This window comes from Quercus robur, chromosome 1, assembly GCF_932294415.1.
Source record: "Quercus robur chromosome 1, dhQueRobu3.1, whole genome shotgun sequence".
Taxonomy (NCBI): domain Eukaryota; kingdom Viridiplantae; phylum Streptophyta; class Magnoliopsida; order Fagales; family Fagaceae; genus Quercus; species Quercus robur.
The window spans coordinates 29,688,844-29,713,353 of record NC_065534.1 but is presented as its reverse complement, the minus strand read 5'-3'; the positions used below and the strand labels follow the sequence as shown (position 1 = coordinate 29,713,353).

Genomic DNA, 24,510 nt, shown 5'->3' with positions numbered 1-24,510 from the left:
GGCGAAGGTGGTGAGGTGTTCATGGTCTTGGAGAAGAAAAAAAAAGAGCCCAACAAATGAATATTGCTAATGGTGCTAAATAATGGTGTGATGCAAGATTCCCATGGACATGGACGTGCGGGGTTCCCATGGATGTACGTGCGGGGTTGACACGTGGTTCCCATAGATGGCGTACGAGAGACTCATGGATGACGCATTGATGAAGTGAAAAACCCATTAGGCAAGGGGGAGTGAGTAGGACTTGTTCATGACCCATAGAAAAGTCTTGAAGCTCACAGAAAAGCAGAGACTCACACGTGAGGGGGAGATTGTTGGGTTACACGTGTGAGTGAAGTCCCACATTAAATAAAAATGAGAAGAATGAGCGGTTAATATAACATAATTGAGCATATACCTATTAAATTTAGGCCTTTTGGATTAAAATTTGCCTCTATATATTATATTAATTACTTAAAAAAACTGCCTAAGGTGTTTATCTCCCCAACATATGCCTTCTTAGTTCTTTAGTATGTGCAAGTGTAACGTGTTAATCAGAGCTTGAGATTGCAGCTTCCTCTGCGTCATCTTCACCTTTCTTGGCCCCCTCTCTCTCTGTTCCAAGCACTCACAGGTCAGTCTTTTTCTTTGCTTAACTTTTGTCACTCTCTCTCTCACTCATCGATTTTGCTTTGTAAAATTTCAAACATTATTTGCATTTTTACCAACTTTTCTCAAATGGGTATTCGTAGTTTGCCCGGTTATTGAGTGTTGCTCTTGCTTTTGAGCTATGTATAATCCCAGCTGTATGTTATTGTGAATTTTTGTTGTTGTCTACATTCTGTTCGTTGAAATGCTTTCTTGGGTCTTGAATAGGTTCTTGTCAATTGGTATACAAAAAATTTTCTCTTTTTCTCATAATTTAATAAGAAATATTTTGTTGTCTAGATTTGCATGTTGCAAAGGATGCTACATTAACCAGAGAGTGGAATAATAAGATGGCTAGAATGATTATCTCTCTACTTCCATATCATGCTGCTGCAGCTAATTCTGTTGTGAAGGACTACGACTAACTTCTAAGTGGTAATTAACTGGATTCAGTAAATTGGGATAATAATTATATAGAATTTTTTTTTTATAAGTGTATAGAATTTAAATTTGAAATACATGCTTGGAAGGAATTTGTATCTTGCCGTTTGAAAGTGGAGGGAATTTTTGCATGTTTTGTTTCTTTAATTAGATGCTGACCAAATTGAAAGTGGGGATCTACATTTCAGTGCATCAGTTAAAAAAAAAAATCTATGGATCACTAACCAAATTGATTTTGGTTTAGACCTTTTGGTTATTGTGTGTTTGGCTTCAATTACATTTTAGAAATCAACAATTAAGGAAGAGTGCCATCCAGCTTCAGGTCAAGTAGCACCTCCTCCCCTTGTTAGAGCAGTGGAGGGTGAGGTTGTTGGTATAAGACTTACACACCATTGAAAAAAGGAAGCATGAAGCCTTAGTCACACGTGATTAGGTTTTGTCTTCTGGAAGTTCAACTGGGTAAGGAGCTAAGCCAGATTGATTTTTTGGTCTAATGATTCAGAGAATGGACCTTGTAATAGAAAGTGGTTTTGAGCTTTAATGTTTATTTAGAGGAGGTCGTTGTTTAGGAAATTAGCAGACTGTTGGCATTTTACACAACTTCCCTAATACTATTTGTACCATCATACTGCAAGATTTTATTTCCTTGCTTTTTTTCTTTTTTTTTGGTGGTTTGACTGATCATAGCAACTTGGTTTGTTAATATAACTTATCTAGTGTTTGAAGAGCATAAGCTTTAATCTTTGATTTATGTATTGTCTCTTTTCAGATACACTCATTACAAACTTTTGAAATATGACAATCAGAAGCTATGCTGGCATTACAAAACCTGGTTTCTTGCTTGTACATTCGGAGTTACCCATTCTTACTCTCCTTAAACCCAAGTTGACTTCCTTATATTCTTAAGGTACTGGGTGACCACGAGAGAAGAATGGGGTTGATTACAAAATGTCAATACTCTGTTTCTGATAGAACATTTGCATCGGGTTCTGTGGGTTCATCAATGTCCAAGCCAAATGCTGCTCATTTGGGTCAGAAACGAGGAGGTTCCTCATCCCTACATAGTCATCCTAGTTTATTGGAAATGAAGAATGAGAAAGCAATAAATTGTGCCAGGGTTTATGAGTTCTTGCGGGGAATTGGAATCATTCCTGATGAGCTTGATGGTTTGGAGATTCCTGTGACAGCTGAGGTTATGAGGGAGCGTGTGGATTTTCTTCACACATTAGGGCTTACAATTGAAGACATTAACAATTATCCACTTGTTCTTGGCTGTAGTGTAAAGAAAAGTATGATTCCTGTTCTCGATTATCTTGGAAAATTGTGAGTTAGGAAATCCACTTTCACTGAGTTCTCGAGAAGATATCCTCAAGTTCTCCATTCTAGTGTTGTTGTTGACCTTGCTCCAGTGGTCAAGTATCTTCAAGGAATGGATATCAAGCCCAACGATATTCCTCGGGTTCTTGAGAGATATCCAGAAGTGCTGGGATTCAAGCTTGAGGGGACCATGAGCACTTCGGTGGCATATTTGGGCGGAATAGGGGTGGCAAGAAGAGAAATTGGAGGGGTTTTAACTAGATACCCTGAGATTTTAGGTATGTGAGTAGGTAGGGTGATCAAACCTTTTGTGGAGTACCTGGAGAGTTTGGGCATTCCAAGATTGGCTGTGGCTAGACTGATAGAGAAGCGGCCTCACATCCTGGGCTATGGGTTGGAGGAGAGGGTAAAACCTAATGTTGAATTTCTTTTGGAGTTTAATGTTAGAAAAACATTGCTTCCTTCTGTAGTAGCACAGTATCCTGAGATTACAGGACTTGACTTGAAGCCAAAGCTTCTCAGTCAACAGAGTTTGCTTAATTCAATTATTGATATTGGTCCCAAGGATTTCGGCAAGGTTGTTGAGAAGATGCCACTGGTAATTAGCCTCAGTAAAACACCTGTGATAAAGCATGTGGATTTTCTAAAGAACTGTGGATTCTCCTTGCAACAAGTGAGGAAGATGGTTGTGGGGTGTCCCCAATTGCTTGCTTTGAATCTCGACATTATGAAACTTAACTTTGACTACTTCCAAATGGAGATGAAAAGGCCTTTGGAAGACTTGGTTATTTTTCCTGCATTCTTTACTTATGGTCTGGAGTCTCCCATTAAACCGAGACATAGGATGGTTGCAAAGAAGGGCTTAACATGTTCTCTTGCATGGCTTCTTAATTGCTCTGATAACAAGTTTGAGGAGCGGTTGAGTTATGTTACTATTGACATGGAGGAGATGGAAATTGAGCTATCATTTGACAAGAATACACTAATGGAACCAAGGGGCGATGAGTCAGTTTCTGATTATGACGAGGACAGTGATGATGACTATGTATAAAAATCAGGAGTCAGCTTCTGATTATTACGAGGACAGTGATGATGACTATGTATAAAAATCAGGAGTCAGCTTCAGTCTGTAGTGAATATCTTGGCTTTTCTCAAACTGGATCTTCGAGTTGATAGTTTAGATGCAATAGTTAAATGGTAAAAATAATTTACTTTTAGTATTTCAGAAAGTTTGTTTAATTTTTATTTTTGTGTACTTACATGTAATTGATCAAAGTCCGGTGCTTACATTTTCATTTTAGGTCCTTTTTTAAGGCTGTTGTCTGAAGCCAGGCATGTAGACATTTCAGAAAGCATTGCTGATCTAGTAAACTCTCAGTGCCTGAAAACTGATAATATAGCCTCGAAGCTTTGGTCAACATCGCTGTAAAAATAATAAAAAAGAAATCAAGCTAAGGATAGGTTTTCAGATTGACAGAGGAGAGAAGATAGGGAGTGATCTGTGGATGGTCCAGAGTAAACGCAATCGGTTGTTTCTTCAAAGTGAAGATGAATGTTACATAAAAATGATTCGATTTTGTAGAAACATGAACTTGCTTTGTGGAAGTCATTGTGGTCAAAGATGAAAATGATCCTTAAAACACTAGATGTGTCAACTAGTTGTGCTACAAGGCTATTGAACACTTCATTGGTTCTTTTGAATTACATCAAATCATGGAAAAATACATTACATAAGATGGTATTAATTGACGACATTCAATTGCTGGCTGGCATCAATGTTTTAGGTAGTTATATAGTCTCTCCACACTTGGCCATTATGCATATCTTATAAACGTAAATTGTGTGTGTGCGTTTTGTTTTGTTTTTTGTTTTTTTTTTTTTTTAGTCTTTATTGTTTTCGATTTTATTATTGAACATTATTCCAAGTTCTAACTTAATGGAAAAGAGATATATAATTGAGATTTGCCCACAAGTTAAGTTGATGTCATTCTTGGGATTTGAACTCCGTCTGCATAAAAAACTGATTGGTATCTTGACCGAATAATATGGAGTAATCATAAATTGAAATTCTATCGTATCTATTAAATAATACAATAATAAATAATTGATGTCATTCTTTAGCATTAAGAATATCTAATAGACTAATATGGTATATTAAAGCAGAAGTTAAAAACATGTGATGTTTCTAAATTTTGTAATATCCTACTTGTTTTTCTTTTTCTTTTTTTTGGTTAAGCCAAATAATAATATTCTATTCTCTAAACTTATATCCTTAAAAAAAATAAAAAATAAAAAAAAGCACGTAATGTTACTAAATTGCCCATAATTATTATGCAAAAAAGTGTCCATAATACTATTACTATTTTTTTTTTTTTAAGGTCATAAAACAATACTAGTACTAGACACTAGAGTGATGATAGTTACACGGTTGAAATCATGTTTTATAATTTGTAAAATCATATTTTCAAAACACGATTTCACAATTATAACTAAAATCGTGTTTTGAAAACACAAGCAAAACATGATTTTATCTAGTGTGTACAATAGTGTATGACTCATTGTGTGCAACAATAATTAGCACCATAGCATGCAAAGTTGCAAACCACCATAAGAAGGAAAAAAAGCTTCCTTATATATATACATATTCGGATCCCTCTCCCTCCAAAAGTTTATTTTGCTTGTTCAGAAAGAAAATCCGAGAGAGGCAAGGTAATTGTGAAGAACTCATCTCAGTCTAAAGCCTAGCTTTTACAATGTCCTTTTATTTTCCATCGTGATTTTCAACTTCAAGCCTCAAATCTCACCGCATTCTCTCTTATGACTTAGCTAGGGTTTATACAAGTTTTTAGGCTAAATGTTTGCTTATGGTTTACACTTATACATGTTTTTATCCTTCCTATAAATGACAGTGCTTGTTTTGGTACTTCTACAAATACTGAAGCATCTGGTTTAATGTCATTTCCTTGGTCATCCCTATAGAAACTGTTATTAGGTAGTAGTCTACTTAAGCTCTAAGTAGTACAACAAGATTAACTCAGATGTTGCAAGCTATAAAGATCAATTTACGTAGTGTATTGCAGAAACCAGATCAGGTGGCTTATCGAATTTTAGAATACTGAAAACCCACTGCCAGTAATCAGTATGTATAAAAGATTATTGGTTTGCTGTCACAATGTAGCTGCTTGTATGGTTTATGATAAATTGCAGTTGCATAAGGGCTTAGAAAGGAATTGCACTGAAAAATTTTATCATTTTTTTCTCTGGAAAAAAAAAAAAAACCTACTTAATAGGAACCAAAGTGAACTTATAGATTACTATGGCACACCTTGAGGATCATTTCTCTTACATTTTCAAGCATCTAAGAGACTTTCAAGACATATCCTTGTCAAACAGGTATGACCTCTGTGTGTGTGTGCGTGCGCACGGGCAAGCACACTGCCTGCAAATGCATGTATTTAGTTGATAACACAAAACTGAAAAACCTATTAGAAAGAGGAAATTTGCAGATAAGGGCTACAGTATTTCAAAATTTCTACCTTACTGCAAGAAATCAAAGATGCGTGTAAAAAAGCACTAAATATGGTAAAAGTATACATTACAAAGAAACCAGGAATGCCTCTCAGTATTGAGAAAAGTCAGCAATCCTAGCTATTAATAAGTCCACGCACTCTCAAGCAGAATTTAAATAGCCTCGTATCTAGAAGGCTGTAAAGGGCTTAAACTCAATACTGGCAGCTACCATTATCGCTCCTGGCAGTTGGGTCAAAGTTTGATGCAGATGGATCAGTGCAACCTTCAGGGACAGGCACATGAACTTGTTGGGCTGCCTTGCCTGCATTTTAATAATTAAAGAAGGCTTAAACAGACTCATCTTATTTGAATATAGCTTATAACTCCAAAACATAATCAACCACCCATAAGAGCCTCCAGGATCAGGGGTGCTAACCATAGAAAGTTCCTCTATTGATGGAATCTTTGTTTGCATCTCCAAGAGCTGCTTCACTCATGTACTGGTCTGCCAATTGAACTCTCTTCACATTGTCCTGTTCCTGGACAAGCATGTTACCATACTCTAGAAGCTTTTCAAGAGTCATTTTTGGCTGCTCAAAGGTTGGGGGACCATCCTTTGAGTTCACAAGACTCTTTCCAATGCCCTGTACTCCAATACCTGATATCCACTTCCTCACTTCATCGTCGTAAACTCGAGCTCTTAGGGCACCAAAGAAGTCTGCAGGATGGCACCACCATATATAATGATCTCTTTTTCTTAAGCTAAACTTTATAGTCACAAATTTGCATTTTAGTCAAGCAATATCAATTATATGCAACCAAGTTGTAAATTGGTTGCAAAAACATGAAAGGTCAAGCCCCAAATGATGACAAAGTTTTCATTATGGAGTGGTTTCATTTTTTCCAACATGCATCCCTTCTTGAGTTCTTTATGATCATGAATGACCAGATTATAAAAAACTTCTTCATTAGTCTATCTTGTTGACACATAATGACATGTACTAATTAATTCTTGAAAACTCTTATCAATTACCATTGTTGAGAAATTTTAATTACTAACTTCATCTTACTCTACTTACCAATAGATTGGCCAGGGAATGTATCAACAATCTTGACAACATCCTCCTCGGCAATATTGTCACTCCTGAAGATACCAAGGCAAACACCAATCCGGTCATCCCGGGTGGGAGCCCAATAGAATTTCTCCATACGACCATCACGAATGAGAGGAGCATACAATGTGGAGAAGTCATTGCCAGTGACTATGATGGGGACACGGGGATTGTCCTCCTTGTTGTACATGCCCGGAAGCTGGACATTTGTTGGGTTATCAGCAATGTTCATAAGGGTAGCATTCACCATCTGATTGTTCACAGTGTATTGGGTAGTTCCACCCATTCTACCTGCACCCGCATCAAGATCATTGATAAAGAGGCAGCACATTTTTCCTTTCCTAATGATGTCTGCTGCCTCACGATACCTTTGCCTGATCAATTTTGCCGGCTCTCCTGCATTCCCACTTTCCAGTTCTCCAGCACTCATCATGATGGGGCTGAAATTTCATCACCAAGCAATCAGAATGCAAGGAAGAAAATTTGTCCTTATTAAAAGTATAGGAAGAACATTGGATTTAGAAAACAATCCGAGTTGTAAACTCACCTAATTCCCATCTTGGCAAAGACAAGCTCACACTGGAAAGATTTACCTTGACCTTTGCCTCCCCAAACACCCAGAATGAGAGGAACCTGATTAAAATTCAAGATGATCGTCCAAGCTATCAGTTTCAGAACCAACACACACAAACTATATTTTTGAAGAGAATTGAGTCACCAACCTTGATGTTAGGCAAGGACATGAAGTTTTTGGTGATGTGAACCACAAGTTTGTCCATGAAAGCTGGAGCTATGTAGAAACCATCCATACTGTTATCTAAGTTGTATCTGAAAGACAATTCACAACTCTATGATTAATGAAAGTCGCATATCAAAATAATAAAGCATGATGCCACCCATAAAGAATAAGAGAGTCTTTATATTTATTGCTTACTGCCGAAGCCCAGTACTAATGTATTCGTATGAGCTCAAAATAGCATGGTGAGTTCCAGCCCCCGTGGGAGCTTGGAAAAGAGTATCAACCATTCCTTTTCCTCTGGTGATGTCTTGCTGGTCATCAGAAGTGTCGAAGGCAAGACCTTTCCACTTGTCCTTTTCGGTCTGCTTCTCTTCACTGGTCTCAGCAACAACCTTAAAGTTTCCAGATACAACCTTTGGGTAGGTGAATCTTGAGCTCACCTTCTTCAAACTGCTGCCTAGGAAGGCTGAGCTTGGTACCAAACCTCCAGAACCAGAGCCGTTCAAGCTCAACTGCATCAAAGATAATCTCTTTTAGGACCCCCCAAAAACACATAATTTTCAACATAGTCAGGGATTCAAATTCATCCACAAGGAATCAAATTTTCATATAGTCCACGAGTTTTTCTTTTGTCCTTTCTTTGTTAATTTCTATGAAGAAGTATAGTAGAATAATAAGGCTTCAGTATCACATATGAGATAATGGATCACAAATAATATAAGGACTTCTATAATAATATGGTTTCATGCTTTTTATTCTAATTCACTCTCAAACAGACCAAGGTGTAAGATATCAAGTAACAAAAAGGTGCATATGACCCAATATAATTGAAAAACCTATCCACAATAAAAGTGAGACCAATTTCTTTTCACAAATCTTAGCCAATAAACCCAAGGACCCATTTGGAACCTCCTACAATAAACTTGGTTTGATAAAGGCAAAAAAAGCAAAAACTCATAGTAATATCCAAAAAGAAAACAAAGTGTAAGAATGGCGGGAAAACATAGTACCGGAGTTCTGTTAACAGTTGGCACTGTTGAAACCGTGGCAGCCATGGATTGGTGGTGGTTTAGGATGAAGGAAGTTAAACTGCCTTGGAGCACAGTATTAGGTAGTTGGTGATTTGAGTTTGAAGTGCTTTTCCGTGTTTAAAAGATATTGGACAATCTGTATTTTAGTTTTAGATTATGAATTCTTAACGGCCACAAATTGGAGATTGGCTCAGGGACACGTGGCGCCCTGTAAGGCAACACATGGTTGCTTGTGGACAAAGCAGGAAATTCCAATCTCTCAAACTACTATAGTGACTGCTGAGGATTGGGTATGAGATTTTCTCTTCCACTTAAAATACTGTATTTTTTTTTTCTTTTTTTTTGTCTTTTAAAATAATTGAAGAAGTCATTTATCAAATATAATTGAAGTCAGTTTAGAGAGGAATGATAAGTGTGAGGTGACCGAACAATTAATACAAAAAAACACTATCAAAATCTTTCTCACTAATTTACCTGCTGTATTTTTAGTCTCCACATGATCATCAATCATCACTAGAACTTTACATGATTGATATGGTGTAAGTGTTAAATTATCAATTCTCCAAAAAATTTAAGTTATTGGAAAATAGAAGATAATGGTAAATTTAATCGTTTAAAATTGATATGGTGTTAAGTGTTAAATTACTGATTTTCTAAAAAATTTAGCTATTGGAAAATGGAAGGTGAAGTTAAATTTTAAATGAAAGGTAGAGGTAAATTTAATCATTTAAAATGGGTTTGATGAAGTAAATGGTCCACCGACGGCACAACAAAGTCTGGATAATTCATCTCCCCAAGTAGAATAGCATTGACCACAGGATTGGAGCAGATCACGTAAGCCATCATTGTCAGTTTTTGCTATCTTCAGCATATGCATTGGGCAACATATATTGGACTATTCAAGTGAGTATCTGATATTTTTAGTTAACTACAATAGGACTGCCGCCTGATCACTTATATTATCCAATTTGACCAAGTAAACACCCAATGTGAGACTCAGCACACACTCACAGAACAAACACTTATCCAATCTGCCCATTCAATTCATATATTCAGGGGTATCACAATTTAAGCTCTCATTTACTCCCACCAAGATTCTAGTCCAGTTTCAGATTGCAGGAAGTATAATACATAAATGGAAACGTCAATGATTCAATGCCATCAGTAACCGGTACAAAAGGCCCAATCAATCTGTGCAAGGTGGTCTGGAATCACAAATTGGTTAGTAATATGAACTTTATTTTACACCTCTTCTGGTAGAGGACCTCTATATGACCAGCTAATTAGTGTTTTAGCTGAAAAGCCCTTAGTCTTTACTTATAGTCACAATTTCTTTAGCTGCATTAATGTACAATAATGAGGTTTCTTTTTTGTAATGGTAAGACAGATTACTCACTGTAGTTGAAACATATGACCTTCCAAGCCATGCTAGGTACAATTTCACAGAATAACCAAAATTCTTGGTGCATTTGAAGCTCAGCTAGTTATTCGATCTGGTACGAGGTTTCACTTCAAAACTTTGGATTCAATCTCTTCCAAGCTCAAACCTTTTGTTTCTGGGACAACAAGTATGACAAACAATAGTGACAACAAAGCAATAGCCCCAAAAAGAAGGAAAAGGTTTTCCGCTCCTAGCCATTCCTGCAATATAAGCAGATTGCCCCATAATCAATCACAGGAAAATGAAAATGATGAACAATAAGAAAACCAGCTTCCAAAGTAATGGATTGACAAATGTCATATCAGTACCTTCAATGGTGAGAATGCAAAGGTTACAATAGCATTAGAACCAAAGTTAGTAAGAACTGCAAGACTAATCCCTCTCCCTCTTGTGCGAAGTGGGAATATCTCTGACACCATAAGCCAGCTGATTGGCCCAAATGATATCTGAAAGACCATTCAAATAGCAGAAATCTATTAATGAATTAGCATTCACTTTGATCTTGTAAGAAGAAAAAATGCCATTTAGATATTAAATTCTTTCTCCTTCATTTTCTTTTTCTTTTTCCCAGTGTTCCTCATATTTATAATTGAAAGAAATTGTGTAGAAAATTCCAAATCCTCAAAAGACCAAAGCATTACCTGGTAGCAACCAACATAGAGAAGTAGGGCAGCTACAGCAACAAGAGGGAACCCTCCCAGAAATCTGTAATAAGCAGAAAGGAGAACTAAAGAAATAGCCTGTAGAAACTCAGAGAAAAGCATAGTTAATCTCCCAGCATATTTTTTTATTAATGAACATTACAGATGAATAATATGAACTAGATGGATAGTCATATGATGTTTACAATTCCGCTGACACCTCCAATTAGCAGGGGTCTTCTCCCCAGATCATCTACTTTTAAGACAGCTACCGATGTCATCAGAAACTGAAGGAGGAACAATCAGAAATTATTCATTATTAGATTTACAAAGTGGAGCAAAAGGAAGGGAGAAGCTTCTTCCTAAATTCAAAGATTTCATAAGCAGATTATCAAACATACCTTGAACACACCAATTACAACTGAAACTCGGGTAGCATCAGAGGCCGCAGAGAATCCAGCAGTCTTGAATATCAGAATTATAAGGAATATCAAATGGTTACACAAACAGACTTTAATGAATAGCATTTTGCAAAAGAAATTAATTGGCCTTAATCATCAAATACCTGAAGGATTGGACCAGCATAATACAGAACACTTGGTTGCCCAGTTATCTGTAACAGTCAAGTGGTAAATTGCCTTACAAACAAGAAAAACTCCACATTCTCCATTATATATTTTTTTTTATCATTAAAAAAAAAGTATAATGATTAATTTTTAATAGCAAATAGCAGCATGGAGGGAGAAATAATACCTGTTGGAAAAGGACCAAACCTCCACCTATTATGAATGCTTTCAAACTTGGGCCTTGAAATACCTCCAAAATACTCCCCTCTGATTCCTGATCTGCGTAGGTAGTTTTCAAAGAGACAAAATTGTCTTCTATTTGCCTCTCAGACAATTTGTCACTAGGAGGCCGGCCTCTTAATCTGCTCAGCGCAAGAACGGCTTTCTCTTTGTAGTCTTGTAAAGACCCTTTACCTTGTACGGCCCTAAGAAGTAACCAGCGTGGAGATGGAGGAAGACTCCACATGCCTAGTCCCATAAGTAAAGCTACTGGTGCACTGACTCCAAACATATAACGCCACCCTCCGACTACATCAATTTGAAAGCTTCCAACAAAATAACCCAACTGCAGAGAAGTTCATTTTCTGGCTCATCTCATTTCAGAAAAGAAAGGGAATGAAATGAACATAGAGAATCATATATGAATATACAATACCAGAATACCCAGAACTATGAAGAGCTCCTTTAAAGATACTAGAGTTCCACGAATCTGAGATGGGCAAGTTTCTGCAATGTAAAGAGGAGCTCCATGCATGGCCTGTCAAACCAATTCACTAGTGAGATGGCTAGCATATGAGTAATCATATGATATTATATCAACTAATGTATATAAAGCAGAAGGGAAATTTCAAAGAAGCCCACCAAGCCAATACCCAGGCCATAGAGCAGCCGTCCAGCTAAAAGGACTCCGAGGCCTGGAGCATTTGCAGTGGTCAGTCCACCAAGCGCATATAGTACAGCTGCTATGATTAGTTGTCGCCGCCTCCCTTTGTGAGTAAGTCCAAAGTATTGGATAAGAAAGATTCACAAAGAAGCTCCAAATCTCAGGATAAAGTAAATAAGTAAAGGAGATACCAAGGAAATCTGCAATTGAGTAGACGAGAATGGAACCAAGAAGAGCTCCATAAAGGGATCCACTGACCTGTATTCAAGTCAATATAAAAAGAATGGAGTGGTATATTACATAAGATTGTTGGCAGAAATAAGACTGCAAGTTTCCAGAACAATGGTAGATGTATTGTAAATTTGTAACAATAACGCTCAAACCATACCACAAGTCCAATCTGAATGGCTGAAAGGTTGAACCAAGTTGTTCCACTAAGCTCAGGTGACTGAAATCATCAACGTAATAAAAGTAAATGTATTACTTACTATAAGCCTTTACGGAAGTTCATGATGCCATAATGAATCGGTCATTGTCAAAAGTCAAAAAAACAAAACCAAATCAATAAGAATTAAGTCAACAAAAAAAAAAAAAGTTGCACCTGCAATGAAAGGGTAGCACTAGAAGTGGCACCAATGTCATACCCAAATAACAAGCCTCCCAAGGCTGGGAACAGAAACCTAAAATTGCATGAATAAAGTTAAGTTTGAGGCAACAATTTGTTATTCTATTCAGAGAAACACAAAAATTTAGCAACATATTATTCTCAATTTTATCCTACTCCCTTCAATTTCGGAACAACAAAGAGAAAAATCTCATCATCATGAATTTTGCATAATTAGCTAGCATTTTAGAACTAGTCAGCTTGCTTCCCTAGCAAAAATGAGAGAAAGCACTTCCAAAAAATGCTATCTAGTTTGATCAAGGCATAGTCCAAAGTTCACATAATTACATCCTGAAAACCAGCTTGCACTACACAATATGACAAACAAATGCTACCCCTATCACATCCAATGCAAGATTTAAACCAATAATTTACATTTTCAATACCCACCAAATTTAAAAATAAATAAATAAAGGAATACCCTTTAGCAAAAAACTCATAAAGCAAACATAGAAGTGAAGAAGAAGTGTTAGAAACTCACGGCAATATCACAGAGGTCCAAGAAAAATTATCCTCAGACGTTGCGTCAGTTACAAGCGACTCATTCTCTTCCCCAGAAGCATACTCTTTCTGAACTCCAACCTGCACACAAAAACACAGAAACTATCACCCAAGAAAACATAGAAGCAAAAGATAGTAAATGGGGTTATTGGATTTTGGGTTCTCACATTGAATTTGCGTCTACGAGCAGAGAGCACAGGAAGTTTTGGAAATATGGAAAAACTGGCCTTGAAACGAGTGATATTTGTTGAAGAAGATGGGTGTGTCAGTGTTCTTAGATTAGTGTAAGAGATTAGAGCCTGTGATGGCTTTGATCGGTGTGAGGGTGAGAGCTTGAGGTTGAAGAGAGACTGAGTTGATGCACAGTAAGCCATATGAGGAACGAAGTGTGTTCAGGCCGTTGATCCCCGCTTTCTTATCTTGTTCTCTATGTAGTAGTTTAGTTTTTTCTTTTATAAATATATATATATATATATATATATATATACTTTGACTTTTGATGTTTTTAGCACTGCATTATTGGTCCTATCCTCTAAAGGTAATGGGTTAGAGGAATGATACATTTTTTTTTTTTTTTTGGATGAACTCGAGGAAATGATACATACAGTTTGCATAATAAGTCTAGATACATAATAATAATTATAATATTATTGTTATTGTTATTATTGAAATCACAATGACAGAGGTAGTTAATTGTAAATGATAGGCAATAAGACTCAATAATAATTTTTTATTTTATAATTCTATAGTTAAAGAATGGAAAATTTGATTATAAAAAAAAAAAAAAAAAAGGGGAAGGGGGAGATTTGAACCTAGACATCTTTGTTGAAAGCACCAAAATATCAATTAAAATTTTACTTGACAACTTAAAATATTGTGTATATAATACTGCTAATGGTATGCATGCATGATAGATTGTCATAATGCGATAATGGTTTAACTTGCACAGGAATAACAATTATTTTCTAATAAGTTATTTTTCACGATTTTTTTGGTAATAGCTAAGGTGTCATGGTATAATTGGTACTTAAGTTTTCCTTAAAAAAAATGTACAACTAATACTAACAATAGTATTCTCATATCAAATCTTTTGTGATTGAAATACATTTAAACCATAAAGTAAGGAAGACACTAAAACATGACTCGTTTTAGAATTAGCATCCTCACCAATGTGAGCAAAGTTGAAAGTTGAGATTTGAGAATATTCACTCTCGTTTAATATATATATATATATATATATATATATATAGGCATTTGTGAAGTTTATTATGGACTATCGCCCAAATGTAATGTTAGGCCAATAAAAGCAAAATTAACTTTGGTGTAGTGATAAGTTACAACAAACAGATTCTAGGCAACTTGATCACAACAGGATTTGTTTGGTCAAGGTTTTTTGTTGCTAAATGGATTTGTTTGGTCAAGCTGTGTGTATACAAATTAAGGAAAGTTACCTGAAGCAGTTCTAGTAAAAAAGAATGTTACCTGAAGAACTAACAAACAGATAAATTCACGGCAACAGGATTTGTTTCGTCAATGGTTTTTGTTTTTTGGTGTGCTGAATGGATTTGTTTGGTCAAGTTGTGTGTATACAAATTAAGGAAAGTTACCTGAAGCAGTTCTAGTCAAAAATAATGTTACCTGAAGAACTAACAAACAGATAAATTCAAGGCAACTTGATCACAACAGGATTTGTTTCGTCAATGGTTTTTGTTTTTTGGTGTGCTGAATGGTTTTGTTTGGTCAAGTTGTGTGTATACAAATTAAAGAAAGTTACCTGAAGCAGTTCTAGTCAAAAAGAATGTTACCTGAAAAAGTTCCATTCTAAAGATAGTTGGGAGTGAGGAGTTCAATAGGACTTGGCATTGTCCCCTTCAATTCCTCCCTGAAAGGAGGAAATTATAAGCAAAACTTCTGAGATTTTTGGAACACAGTATTTGACTATGAAGAAAATAAACCCCCTAGCCTACAAAAACTGTTGGCCATTCAAACCCAAAAAATTGCATGACTAAAGGACAACAGATGACTGTTAAATTTAACTGCCATTCAAAAACAAAAATTTGAGAATCAACTGCCTTTTAACCCCCACAACCGGCACCTATTACTCCTCTCCTCCAAGGAAAATTCATTAACTATCATACTCTCTTTATCTTCTTGCTCTTCTATCACAGCTTTTAAATACTGCAATAAAGTGATTGATTGAGTTTCTGATTTTGTGTGTGAGATTCGAAACATTCTTGCAACTTTCAGAAAATTCTATTCAACCAATGGAGAACAATGGCAATGTTCCTGAGAGAGAAGCCTTCACCAATGCGGGGAAGCCCCCCACAAGGCTACAAAAGCGTGCCCCTGATTCTCTTCAACTTGATGAGGTAGCCGGAAGTATTCCCACCAACCCTTTGGCAGCCGGTAGTGAAACACCAAAGGCAATTCCATTCTTATCGCCACTTGTTCTATCCCCACAACCATTGTCAGAGACAGGAGAAAAACGATTGTGGGATGGCACCAATAATGAACAAAACAATGGTACCAAGAGAAGCTCAACCTCACCATCAGGTGGATGGCAACATCCGGCTGTGGCCGCAGGCACAGATCCATCGACCCTTTTAACTTCATTTCAAGCACAGTGCATGCTTGTGGACCATGTGCAATGACATTTTTTGGTGCTGCAGCAGCTGTTTATCCGAGACTGGTCATGGTAGGTTCATCAGTTTTGTTTGCAGCTACCCACCATCTTTCTTCTTGTCATACTAAGTTCTTGAAGATGGCATCTGCAGATGGTTGTCATCGTTGCTTTCTACAAGAAAGATGATAAGAGTATCCCCAGTTACTGCGTTTACTGATCTCAATCTGTGACAGATTCATCAACACTTTTTTATATCTGCCCTGTGTCATGTTCTATAACATGACTTTTTTTCTTTTTTTTTTTGATAATTCAATAATTACAATGGGGAAGGAGAAATCGAAACCTGAATGTTTCCGTTGTAAAACCAAGAGAAACCAGTTGAATTACAAGGCTCTTGACATTTGTGCATAAGGTGCAATGATTGTAATAGAAACTTTCCCCGATAAGTCTTGCACATGAATTCAATAAATTTTTAGATCCTACCAGCCATCTCATTATCTCTTTTATATATATATATATATATATATATAAAGGTACTCTGTTTCGACACTACCTTAATATCAGATAAATGATATGTCTACAATATTTTCACAATAAATTCTACGTGGTAAGTTGTTACTTGCTGTTATGTGTGAGCAAAAAAGTAATTTCAATAGTAGATTCAAATTAGAAACCTGTAACAACCTACCAACTAAGATTTGTTGTGAAAATATTATAGACATATCACTCCTCATAATATTATCACATTTTAGGGCTTGGAGTTTTCCAATCTAATTTAACCGACCACCAAAAAAGAAAATAATAATAAATAAATAAATAAACCAGACACTACCTTAATATTATCACATTTTGGGGTTTTGGAATATTCCAATCCAGTCTAACCAACCACCAAGAAAGAAAAACCAGCCAAACCGAACGGGCTAGGCAAAGTCGCAGCATTAATTTATAAAGCTAAAAAGCACCATGGAAACCCCTTCTTTCTTCTTCTTTTTCATTCAATCAAAAAAAACAGAAAGCAGCAGCATGGTGAAAGGCGTTCTACTGGATTGGCTTAAAATTCAGAATTTTACAGTCAACCTGCTACTCCATATGCATGCATATCAAATCCAGAGGATCACGCACCGACCATGCAGCACAGAATTGAAAGTAATACGGCTCTTACATCAATAATAAAAACAAACACAACTACGTCGACCAGCCTTCTAGCTAATTGATACCTCCAAACTCTTCTCCTTCCTAAGGTAGAGGTACAGATACTGGCTGCAACTCATGAAAGGGGGTATTTGATAGGTAAGGCTAGAAGTAGCACATTACTGCCATCAATTGAAACAGAAATACAAAAACATTCAAAATTGGAGTTCCTATTAATTCACAGCCCAACTGCTTAAGCAGCAACAAAAAAAAAATGCAAATCAACAGACCGCAATTCGTAAATTAACCAAAATGTCCAAGTATACAGAGTAAATTGAATTACATATTCCATTAAAGAAATGGTACGCTTCTGGAGATGCCTTAAGTGACCATCCATTTAAGGGCCGAAAAAGCTGATATGCTTTATGTACAACAGGCCAACATCCTTCCCATCCCAGTTTTAAGAAAGTATCAGGCATCCCTCTCTTTCCTCAAGCTCTCACTTAATAATAATATAGAAAAATTAAGAAACACCCAATGACACCTCTAGATTTGCTTCTTAAGAGCAACTGCCAGGAAATGGCAAAATAGATAAATTCCAACAAAATCAGAAGTCAAACTCTCCCGTTGCCTGCAGAATTTCAATGAAAATTTTGAGCTTAAGGTCCAGAACAGAATGAGAACAAAGGGAATGACAAAAAAGCCAACAGACAAAAGAGGAAAACTGACCTTGTTAAAGAGAATGTCCTTGTTGTTTATGTGCATAATGCCATCCTTCAGCGTGCATTTCCACCTGCTCTTGGTACGTGTCACCTACCCACCCAAACACATAATGTATTTAATGAAACATGCGATAATCACAAGATTAAATATAGTAGCTCAATATAGTTTAGGCATCAATTGTACATGATCACTAATAAATTACCTTATCAAACTGTGCCAAAACTAAATGCTGTGTGTTTTGCTCCTCTACTTGGTCCACATCATCAAAATCATCATCATCATTTTCGTTTAATGGAGGCTCATCATCATCATCCTCTCCAACATCATTTTGAGCAACTACAGCAGGAGTACTTGCCGGTACATCTGAAATAAACAAATAAGTGGTAGCTCAAACATCAGAAAGAGACAATTTATGCTCACCAATTTTATCCATTTCAAAGTTAAAATTTATAATCACAATCTTTAGTACACATTCACAAGATTTACCATTAGGAGCTGGTGTGTTTGCTATGTTGTAGTCTTCATTGAAAACTGCTTGATAATTGTATATCTGTAGGATGAGAGGGCACAAGAGAAAACAACAGCTGGTGAGAAATTTTTATAAAAAATATTAAGTAGAAATTTTGATATTTTAGATTTTTAGGAAGGATAGACACATGCAAAATTAGTGCTTGTTGAAAAAGAGACCACAAGCACCCAAGGGAATTTTTAAACTAACTGAACGATCCATTTATCCTACCTTTCGAAAAATTCTGAAATATTCACCTACACTACCTCAGAATATGCATTTTAGGGTTCCATTAATCAATTGGAATTACATGTGTTCATACATGATCCATATCCATAAACCACCATAATCCCGATTGTCCAATAGGGCAACAACTCCTTCAAAATGTTATAAGAACTCAATATTATGGCACTTTGCAGGCCAAACTTATGCTCCTTTTGTTTGCCAAGAAGATAGATGCAAGAAAAAGGATTTTCCCCTCATTCAGAGAAACCAGCAATGAGATCTGTATCAATTATGAAAGTTACAAATGTAACTTCCACATAACCTGCCCATGCACACTTAAATGAAGGAACCATGTGATTATGATCAGCCAATCAATCTACTTTGAAAAAGGCCAAAAAGAATGAAGGATTTCCATAATGCATACAACACCTAAATCCTCAGGCACATCACAAAATAAGCCTTTATAGGCAAGCCCAATAAAAGGCCTTGAATATAAGGTTTTATTTATAACATCAAAAATTAGGCTAGGATATCTGTAACAAACAGCAAATAGATTAATGGAAATATATCAGCATTAGTAGGAATTGTTATGTATGCCAGATACATGCAAATGTTTATAAATGGGAGGAAAAGACAAAAAAAGGGAAGTACTTGTTTACATTACATTATTGTGCGACTTAAAAATTACAGAAGAACCATACTTACATTGGGAGTAGAAATGACGTCCTCATAAGGATCAGGAATTGGTCCATCAAGTTGAGGAATCTTTGAACAAGACCTTGCCGCATGCGCTAACATCTCTTTATTTGCACTGGTGACTATGCCATGTCCACCCAGAGAAGTGCTTCCCCCACTTACCTGAAAGGTTACCATTGAATGTGTAAGACTGCATGAGATCAATAAGAGAAACCAAAATAGAAGGGTCCTGTTTTCTAACTAAACTCAACTTCCCACAGATAGAGCTATAACAAACTGTATCATACAACAGTAGATGTCCCTTCATATTTCAATATAAAGTGCAGAAAACAGCTTATCTTAAACCAGAACTAGTATTATCTAACCAAAAAAATCGAAGCCCTACCTAGTATATCTAATAATACCAAAAGAAAAAGGTATAATTACAAAATAACCGCTTAGCCAAAGGCAAAAATAGAAAAGCTAATAAAGAACTTTAGGGATAGGGAAATCAGCATCACCTTCAACCATGTTCTGCAAGATAATTTTTAATCATGCTTTTAAGGTAAGCTTACACTTATAGGGCAGGATTCAGTTTCTAGGAAAGTCATGTCACTGAACATTAAATTATATACAACTCCAACCTCAGGATTCAATTATAGATGACAGGTCTCCTCATTCATTCCCAATTGATCCTACTCCCTAAGAATTGAAAACACCAGTTCAACTATACAGGAAGGATGGTGAATGGTAGAAGAATTCCTCCCCTTCCAAGAATGGTGCGGCAACAAAAGTCAAATCACATACAACTAGGCAAGCACACAGAACTGGACAAAGGGCTATAAATATCATTAATGCAGTCAGCTGACAGTAATTATACAATGAAACTTTAACTACAAACTAATTATATCCCTGACCATTTCACCTTACTCTGTCCACATTTCAGTAACTCCACTCATCCAACAACTCACCAGCAAGATCAGTAGAATTCCAAACATCTCAACTAGAGCATCCTTTTCAAACAACTACTCAACTTTGTTTGATCTTACCTCAGTCCTCAATAGAAGAATTCTTAGTCAACTCTAAATTTGCTAAAGGACGTCCAACCCAATACATTAATTTTCAAGGACAAAAAAACAACAGAAAGCCCAATTTACCTTTTTGAAGCAATCTTCCAGTCTTAAGAAGATGGCACCAAAATTATCATTATTATATATAATCCCAACTTGAGATAAGCAAAAACAAATTCCTCCAAAAATAAATAATTGAGTTTTAATCTAAATTCTTCAAAAAAAAAAAGAAAAACATTCAACATGTTATTCATCAGGAAAAGGAAAATCAAGAGGTAGACAAACCTCAATCTCAAACACCTCAGAAGTAGCATCCCCTGCTCCATCTTGCTGGGGTATAAATCCACCAGCTTGATATTGAGGAGGTAAATCTTCACGTTTTCGTTTTCCAGAAGACATCATGAAGAAGTCCTGGATTTTTCTCCAACATTAGGACAACTAATAATATGGTAGTAGTATTTGTAGTACATGTGTCCAAAAGGGACGTGTTTACACCTTGGTCATTCAGAACTCCTTCAATCAAATAGTTTTCTTCAAACCAAAAAACTAGACATTCTTCAGCAATATGAAGTAATAACAGGTACTACCTGTGTCAGCGGTTGATTAGAAGTTCCTCTGTCTGCCTCATCCCGCCCTTCCACATAAGCTACACCAGTACACCAATGATTATTAGAAAGCCACTGACAAACACCCATGTGCTTATTTTACATTATACTTACCAACGTTAACATCAAGTGGAGGCCTTTGGCTCATCCAAGGAGAAGGAGGTTGCTGCAGCAATAATAAAGAAGGATATCATACGCTAGCTTTAAAACCAACTCAAAGAACTATTGATCTTAGCAGCATCCTTTAGCCTAAGAGGAAACAGCTTAAGGTACAATTTTCCCACCACAAACGCACTAGTTTATAGTATTAAAAAAAGTAGCAGTATACACCTAAATCAAGCATTATAACATTTCAAACCAAAGCATTTCACGATCCAAACTGCAAACCAAACGGTGTTTATGATGTAATATTTACCATGAATTGGCTAGGCTTTCCAGTTTTCGGATCATTATTGTTGGTGCCACTGCCACCGCTGCTGCCTCCTCCGCCGCCACCACCACCGCCACCACCAGTATCACTTCCAGGCGTGGGATAGTCACTAGGTCCAGTAGGAATGTTATACATTGAGCTGTCTACAGTTCCCGGTAAAGGTGTTTGTATGGGAGTCTGCAACGGTGTCTACATTTCCAACAATAAACAAACCCCACATCAACTATCCCACCAATTGAACTCATAAAATCACTATGGAGATACCATTTCAGTTAGTTAAAACAAAAACAAAAACAAAATAAAAAAAAGGCATAAACTCACTGGAGGGAAGAGCATCTCAGCAGTGGGAGTTTCATACTCCTCAGTCCCTTCGTACGGCACATTAAGATCGTGAACCGGAGTAATAGGACCCCCAGGTGTGGGCTTAGGTGCCCCACTCCTCTCTATGGGACCAATCACAACACCAGCTTGAATCATTTTTGCCTCCCACGTCTACAAATTCACCCAAATCACAAACAAAATCAGCTTCACCCAGCTCAAATTTGAAAATAACTTCACCAAAAACACAAATTTAACCCTTCTAAACAAAAATCCCCAAAACCCTAGAATCCACCAGATCGAACCTACATTTCAATTTGCTAAAAAAAAAAAAAAAAAAAAAACCCAATCACCTCAAATCAAAGAACTAAGCAATTTCACATAACGAAAATCCCCAATCAACAAAAACCCTAAAAAAAAACAGCAAAGTAAAACGAATCAAAGAACACAAATTTCGAACGAAAAAAAAAAGAAGGGAAATTACTCCTTGAAGCTCTTTGAGAACGTCATCACCAGGACCAGCGTTGTTGTCGAACTCTTCGCGAACCTTGTTGATGACATCCTCGATAACCTGGATGTAGACGGCGCTCGTCGTCATAGCCGCCATTTTCTTATCCGAAAAACCTCTTCAGTTAAAAACCTCCGCGATTCTCCGAAACGACACAGAACCAGTACAGATTTTCAACAAAGATCTGAACAACTGAGCATGGGAATTCTAGGGTTTCTGGGTCTCTGTGTGTCAGTGTGTGTGTGAGAGAGAGAGAGAGAGAGATAATGAGAGAGAGAAAGAGAGAAGGAGCGGAACAGAAAAGAAGAATAAAGAGTGGAATATAAATAGGTTTGCATCCGATTATAGTTGTGGGTTCCACGTGGCGAGATCTGCACGATCGATCCTCTTTTCTTTTTTTTTTCTTTTTTTTTTTTTGTGGTCTTGTTTTGGAAAGAGGTGTTTGTAATTGTAGTAGTGTGTGTAGGAGTCCAACGTTGGAATTTTGGTTTCTTTTTTTTCTTTTTTCCTTTTTAAGAAAAGGAAAAACAGGGAGTCAGGCAGATCTGTGATCTGTCACCGTTCAAAAATGTTCCCGCAGGTTGCATCTGGGCCGTATATAAATAAATTGATAACTCTTTTGGTCCAATGGGTAGTAGTAGTACTAGTGGCTATGGGTGGGTCCTACGCTTTTGTCCACAGTCCTTCCCATCCATGCAATTGGTTTTTTGGCTGCGTTTAAATCGACTTCAAAGTGATTCCGAAAATGATTTTTCGGAAAATGCATGCGTTTGGCTGTCACGGAAAACATTATTTTATGAAAAATGATTTTCGGTTGACCACAAATTTCCCCTTTGACCACGGAAATCCATTTCTGCCTTCATTTTCACTTCAATTCACTTCCGAAAAAAGAGAGAGAGAGAGAAGAGAGAGCCCAGATCAGAGAGAGAGAGGGACGATAGCGCCAACGAGGGCCGCGATCGTCGATCGCGCCGCTCGTCCGACGATCGCACCGCGCGGACGAGCGGCGCGGTGCATGATCGCGATCGTCGATCGAGTGGCGCGATCGACGAGAGACGAGCGCGTTCGTCCGAGCGATCGACGAGAGACGAGCGCGCTCGTCGGACGCTCGTCGGACGAGCGTTTTGCCGGATTTGATGCATTTTCTGGTAAAATGATGAAATGAACCAAACACCAAAATTAATTTTCCGTAAAATGAATTTTGTGACAGCCAAACACATGAAAACGTTTTCCTTTCCGGAAATGATTTTACGCAAACCAAAAACAGCCTTTATTTTTCTTTTCTGGTTCGTTTACTTCTTTTTCTCGTGGACCACTTCAGTAAATATGGATATTTATCTTAATTAGAGCATTAGTATTGGGGAATGCTAATGCCAAATGTAAGGGGAATTTGACATTTCAAATCTCAAAATGATCTGCATCAGGGAATGCTAAACCCAAGTATTGTAATTTTTTTTGCAATACTACTACAATGCAATTCTAAGGGTCCGTTTGGATTGAGCTTATTTTTGCTGAAACTGAAAACACTGTAGCGAAATAATTTTTAAATGTGTAAATAGTACCTTGGGACCCATTTTTAATGAAAAAGTTGTTAAAAAGTGTAATTTATGGGTCCATAAACAGTGCATCTGAGCACTGTTCATGGAAAATCTGGTCAACAACTGCGGCTTGGAAAAAAAAAAAAAAAAAGGAAAACGCAGAAATAGTGAACGTGGACGCGCAAACGCGCAATCCAAACACAGTCTAAATGTAGAATTGCACTGTAGCACAATTCTAAAACCAAAATCAATATTTTATTCGGTCTTCTCTGTCTGACTCACTTCTCTATTTTCTCTCCATCTCCCTCTTCTTTGTCTATTGGTGTGGTGGCTTTGCTACCATGGTTGATGGATTTCTAGATCAACAACACCAAGATCGGTGGTGGTTTTTTTGTGGGTTTTTCTTGGTGGTTGCTGGCCAGTGTTGTGGTGGGTTTGCTTGGTGATGGCTGGGTTTTTTTCCTGGTGGGTTGTTCGTGGTTGGCTAATGGTTGTTCATGGGTTTGCTTGTTCCCAGTGGGTTTGCTTGGTTGTTCGTGAGTTTGTTCGTGGCTGATGGTTGTTCCCGGTGTTGTGGTGGGTTTACTTGGTTGATGGTTGTTCATGGTGGGTTTTTTTGGTGCCGTGGCTGGGTTTTTTGATCGGTGCTATGGTTGTTGATGGGTTGATGGGTTTGGGATCGGTGA

General features: G+C 37.0%; 4 protein-coding genes and 1 pseudogene across 4 annotated transcripts; 2 read left to right on the top strand and 3 right to left on the bottom strand.

Annotated features, from left to right (window-relative positions):
- Positions 1-475: 475 nt before the first annotated feature.
- On the top strand, positions 476-4,136 carry LOC126728847 (transcription termination factor MTERF4, chloroplastic-like; annotated as a pseudogene).
- A 1,801-nt stretch (positions 4,137-5,937) lies between these two features.
- Positions 5,938-8,922, bottom strand: LOC126728855 (ribulose bisphosphate carboxylase/oxygenase activase, chloroplastic-like). The gene is made up of 7 exons (XM_050434616.1): positions 8,754-8,922; positions 7,939-8,255; positions 7,727-7,832; positions 7,552-7,637; positions 6,972-7,444; positions 6,329-6,610; positions 5,938-6,214 (listed from the first exon to the last, which is right to left on the bottom strand). The coding sequence occupies exons 1-7, from the start codon at positions 8,796-8,798 to the stop codon at positions 6,105-6,107; spliced, it is 1,419 nt and encodes a 472-aa protein (XP_050290573.1). The 5' UTR covers positions 8,799-8,922; the 3' UTR covers positions 5,938-6,104.
- A 1,058-nt stretch (positions 8,923-9,980) lies between these two features.
- Positions 9,981-13,913, bottom strand: LOC126728839 (D-xylose-proton symporter-like 3, chloroplastic). Its single transcript, XM_050434603.1, has 14 exons — positions 13,638-13,913; positions 13,451-13,551; positions 12,907-12,985; positions 12,694-12,753; positions 12,497-12,563; positions 12,284-12,408; positions 12,078-12,179; positions 11,610-11,987; positions 11,422-11,469; positions 11,258-11,320; positions 11,063-11,143; positions 10,857-10,955; positions 10,524-10,661; positions 9,981-10,415 (listed from the first exon to the last, which is right to left on the bottom strand). The coding sequence occupies exons 1-14, from the start codon at positions 13,842-13,844 to the stop codon at positions 10,281-10,283; spliced, it is 1,683 nt and encodes a 560-aa protein (XP_050290560.1). The 5' UTR covers positions 13,845-13,913; the 3' UTR covers positions 9,981-10,280.
- Positions 13,914-15,734: 1,821 nt separating this feature from the next.
- On the top strand, positions 15,735-16,121 carry LOC126698271 (uncharacterized). Its single transcript, XM_050395419.1, has one exon. It carries the CDS (start codon positions 15,735-15,737, stop codon positions 16,119-16,121), a length of 387 nt encoding a protein of 128 aa, XP_050251376.1.
- Positions 16,122-17,499: 1,378 nt separating this feature from the next.
- Positions 17,500-22,593, bottom strand: LOC126728866 (transcription initiation factor IIA large subunit-like). The gene is made up of 11 exons (XM_050434624.1): positions 22,263-22,593; positions 21,782-21,952; positions 21,446-21,649; positions 21,145-21,196; positions 21,013-21,071; positions 20,711-20,836; positions 19,386-19,538; positions 18,434-18,497; positions 18,150-18,310; positions 17,954-18,037; positions 17,500-17,855 (listed from the first exon to the last, which is right to left on the bottom strand). Exons 1-11 carry the CDS (start codon positions 22,383-22,385, stop codon positions 17,832-17,834), a joined length of 1,221 nt encoding a protein of 406 aa, XP_050290581.1. The 5' UTR covers positions 22,386-22,593; the 3' UTR covers positions 17,500-17,831.
- Between the last annotated feature and the right edge of the window lie 1,917 nt (positions 22,594-24,510).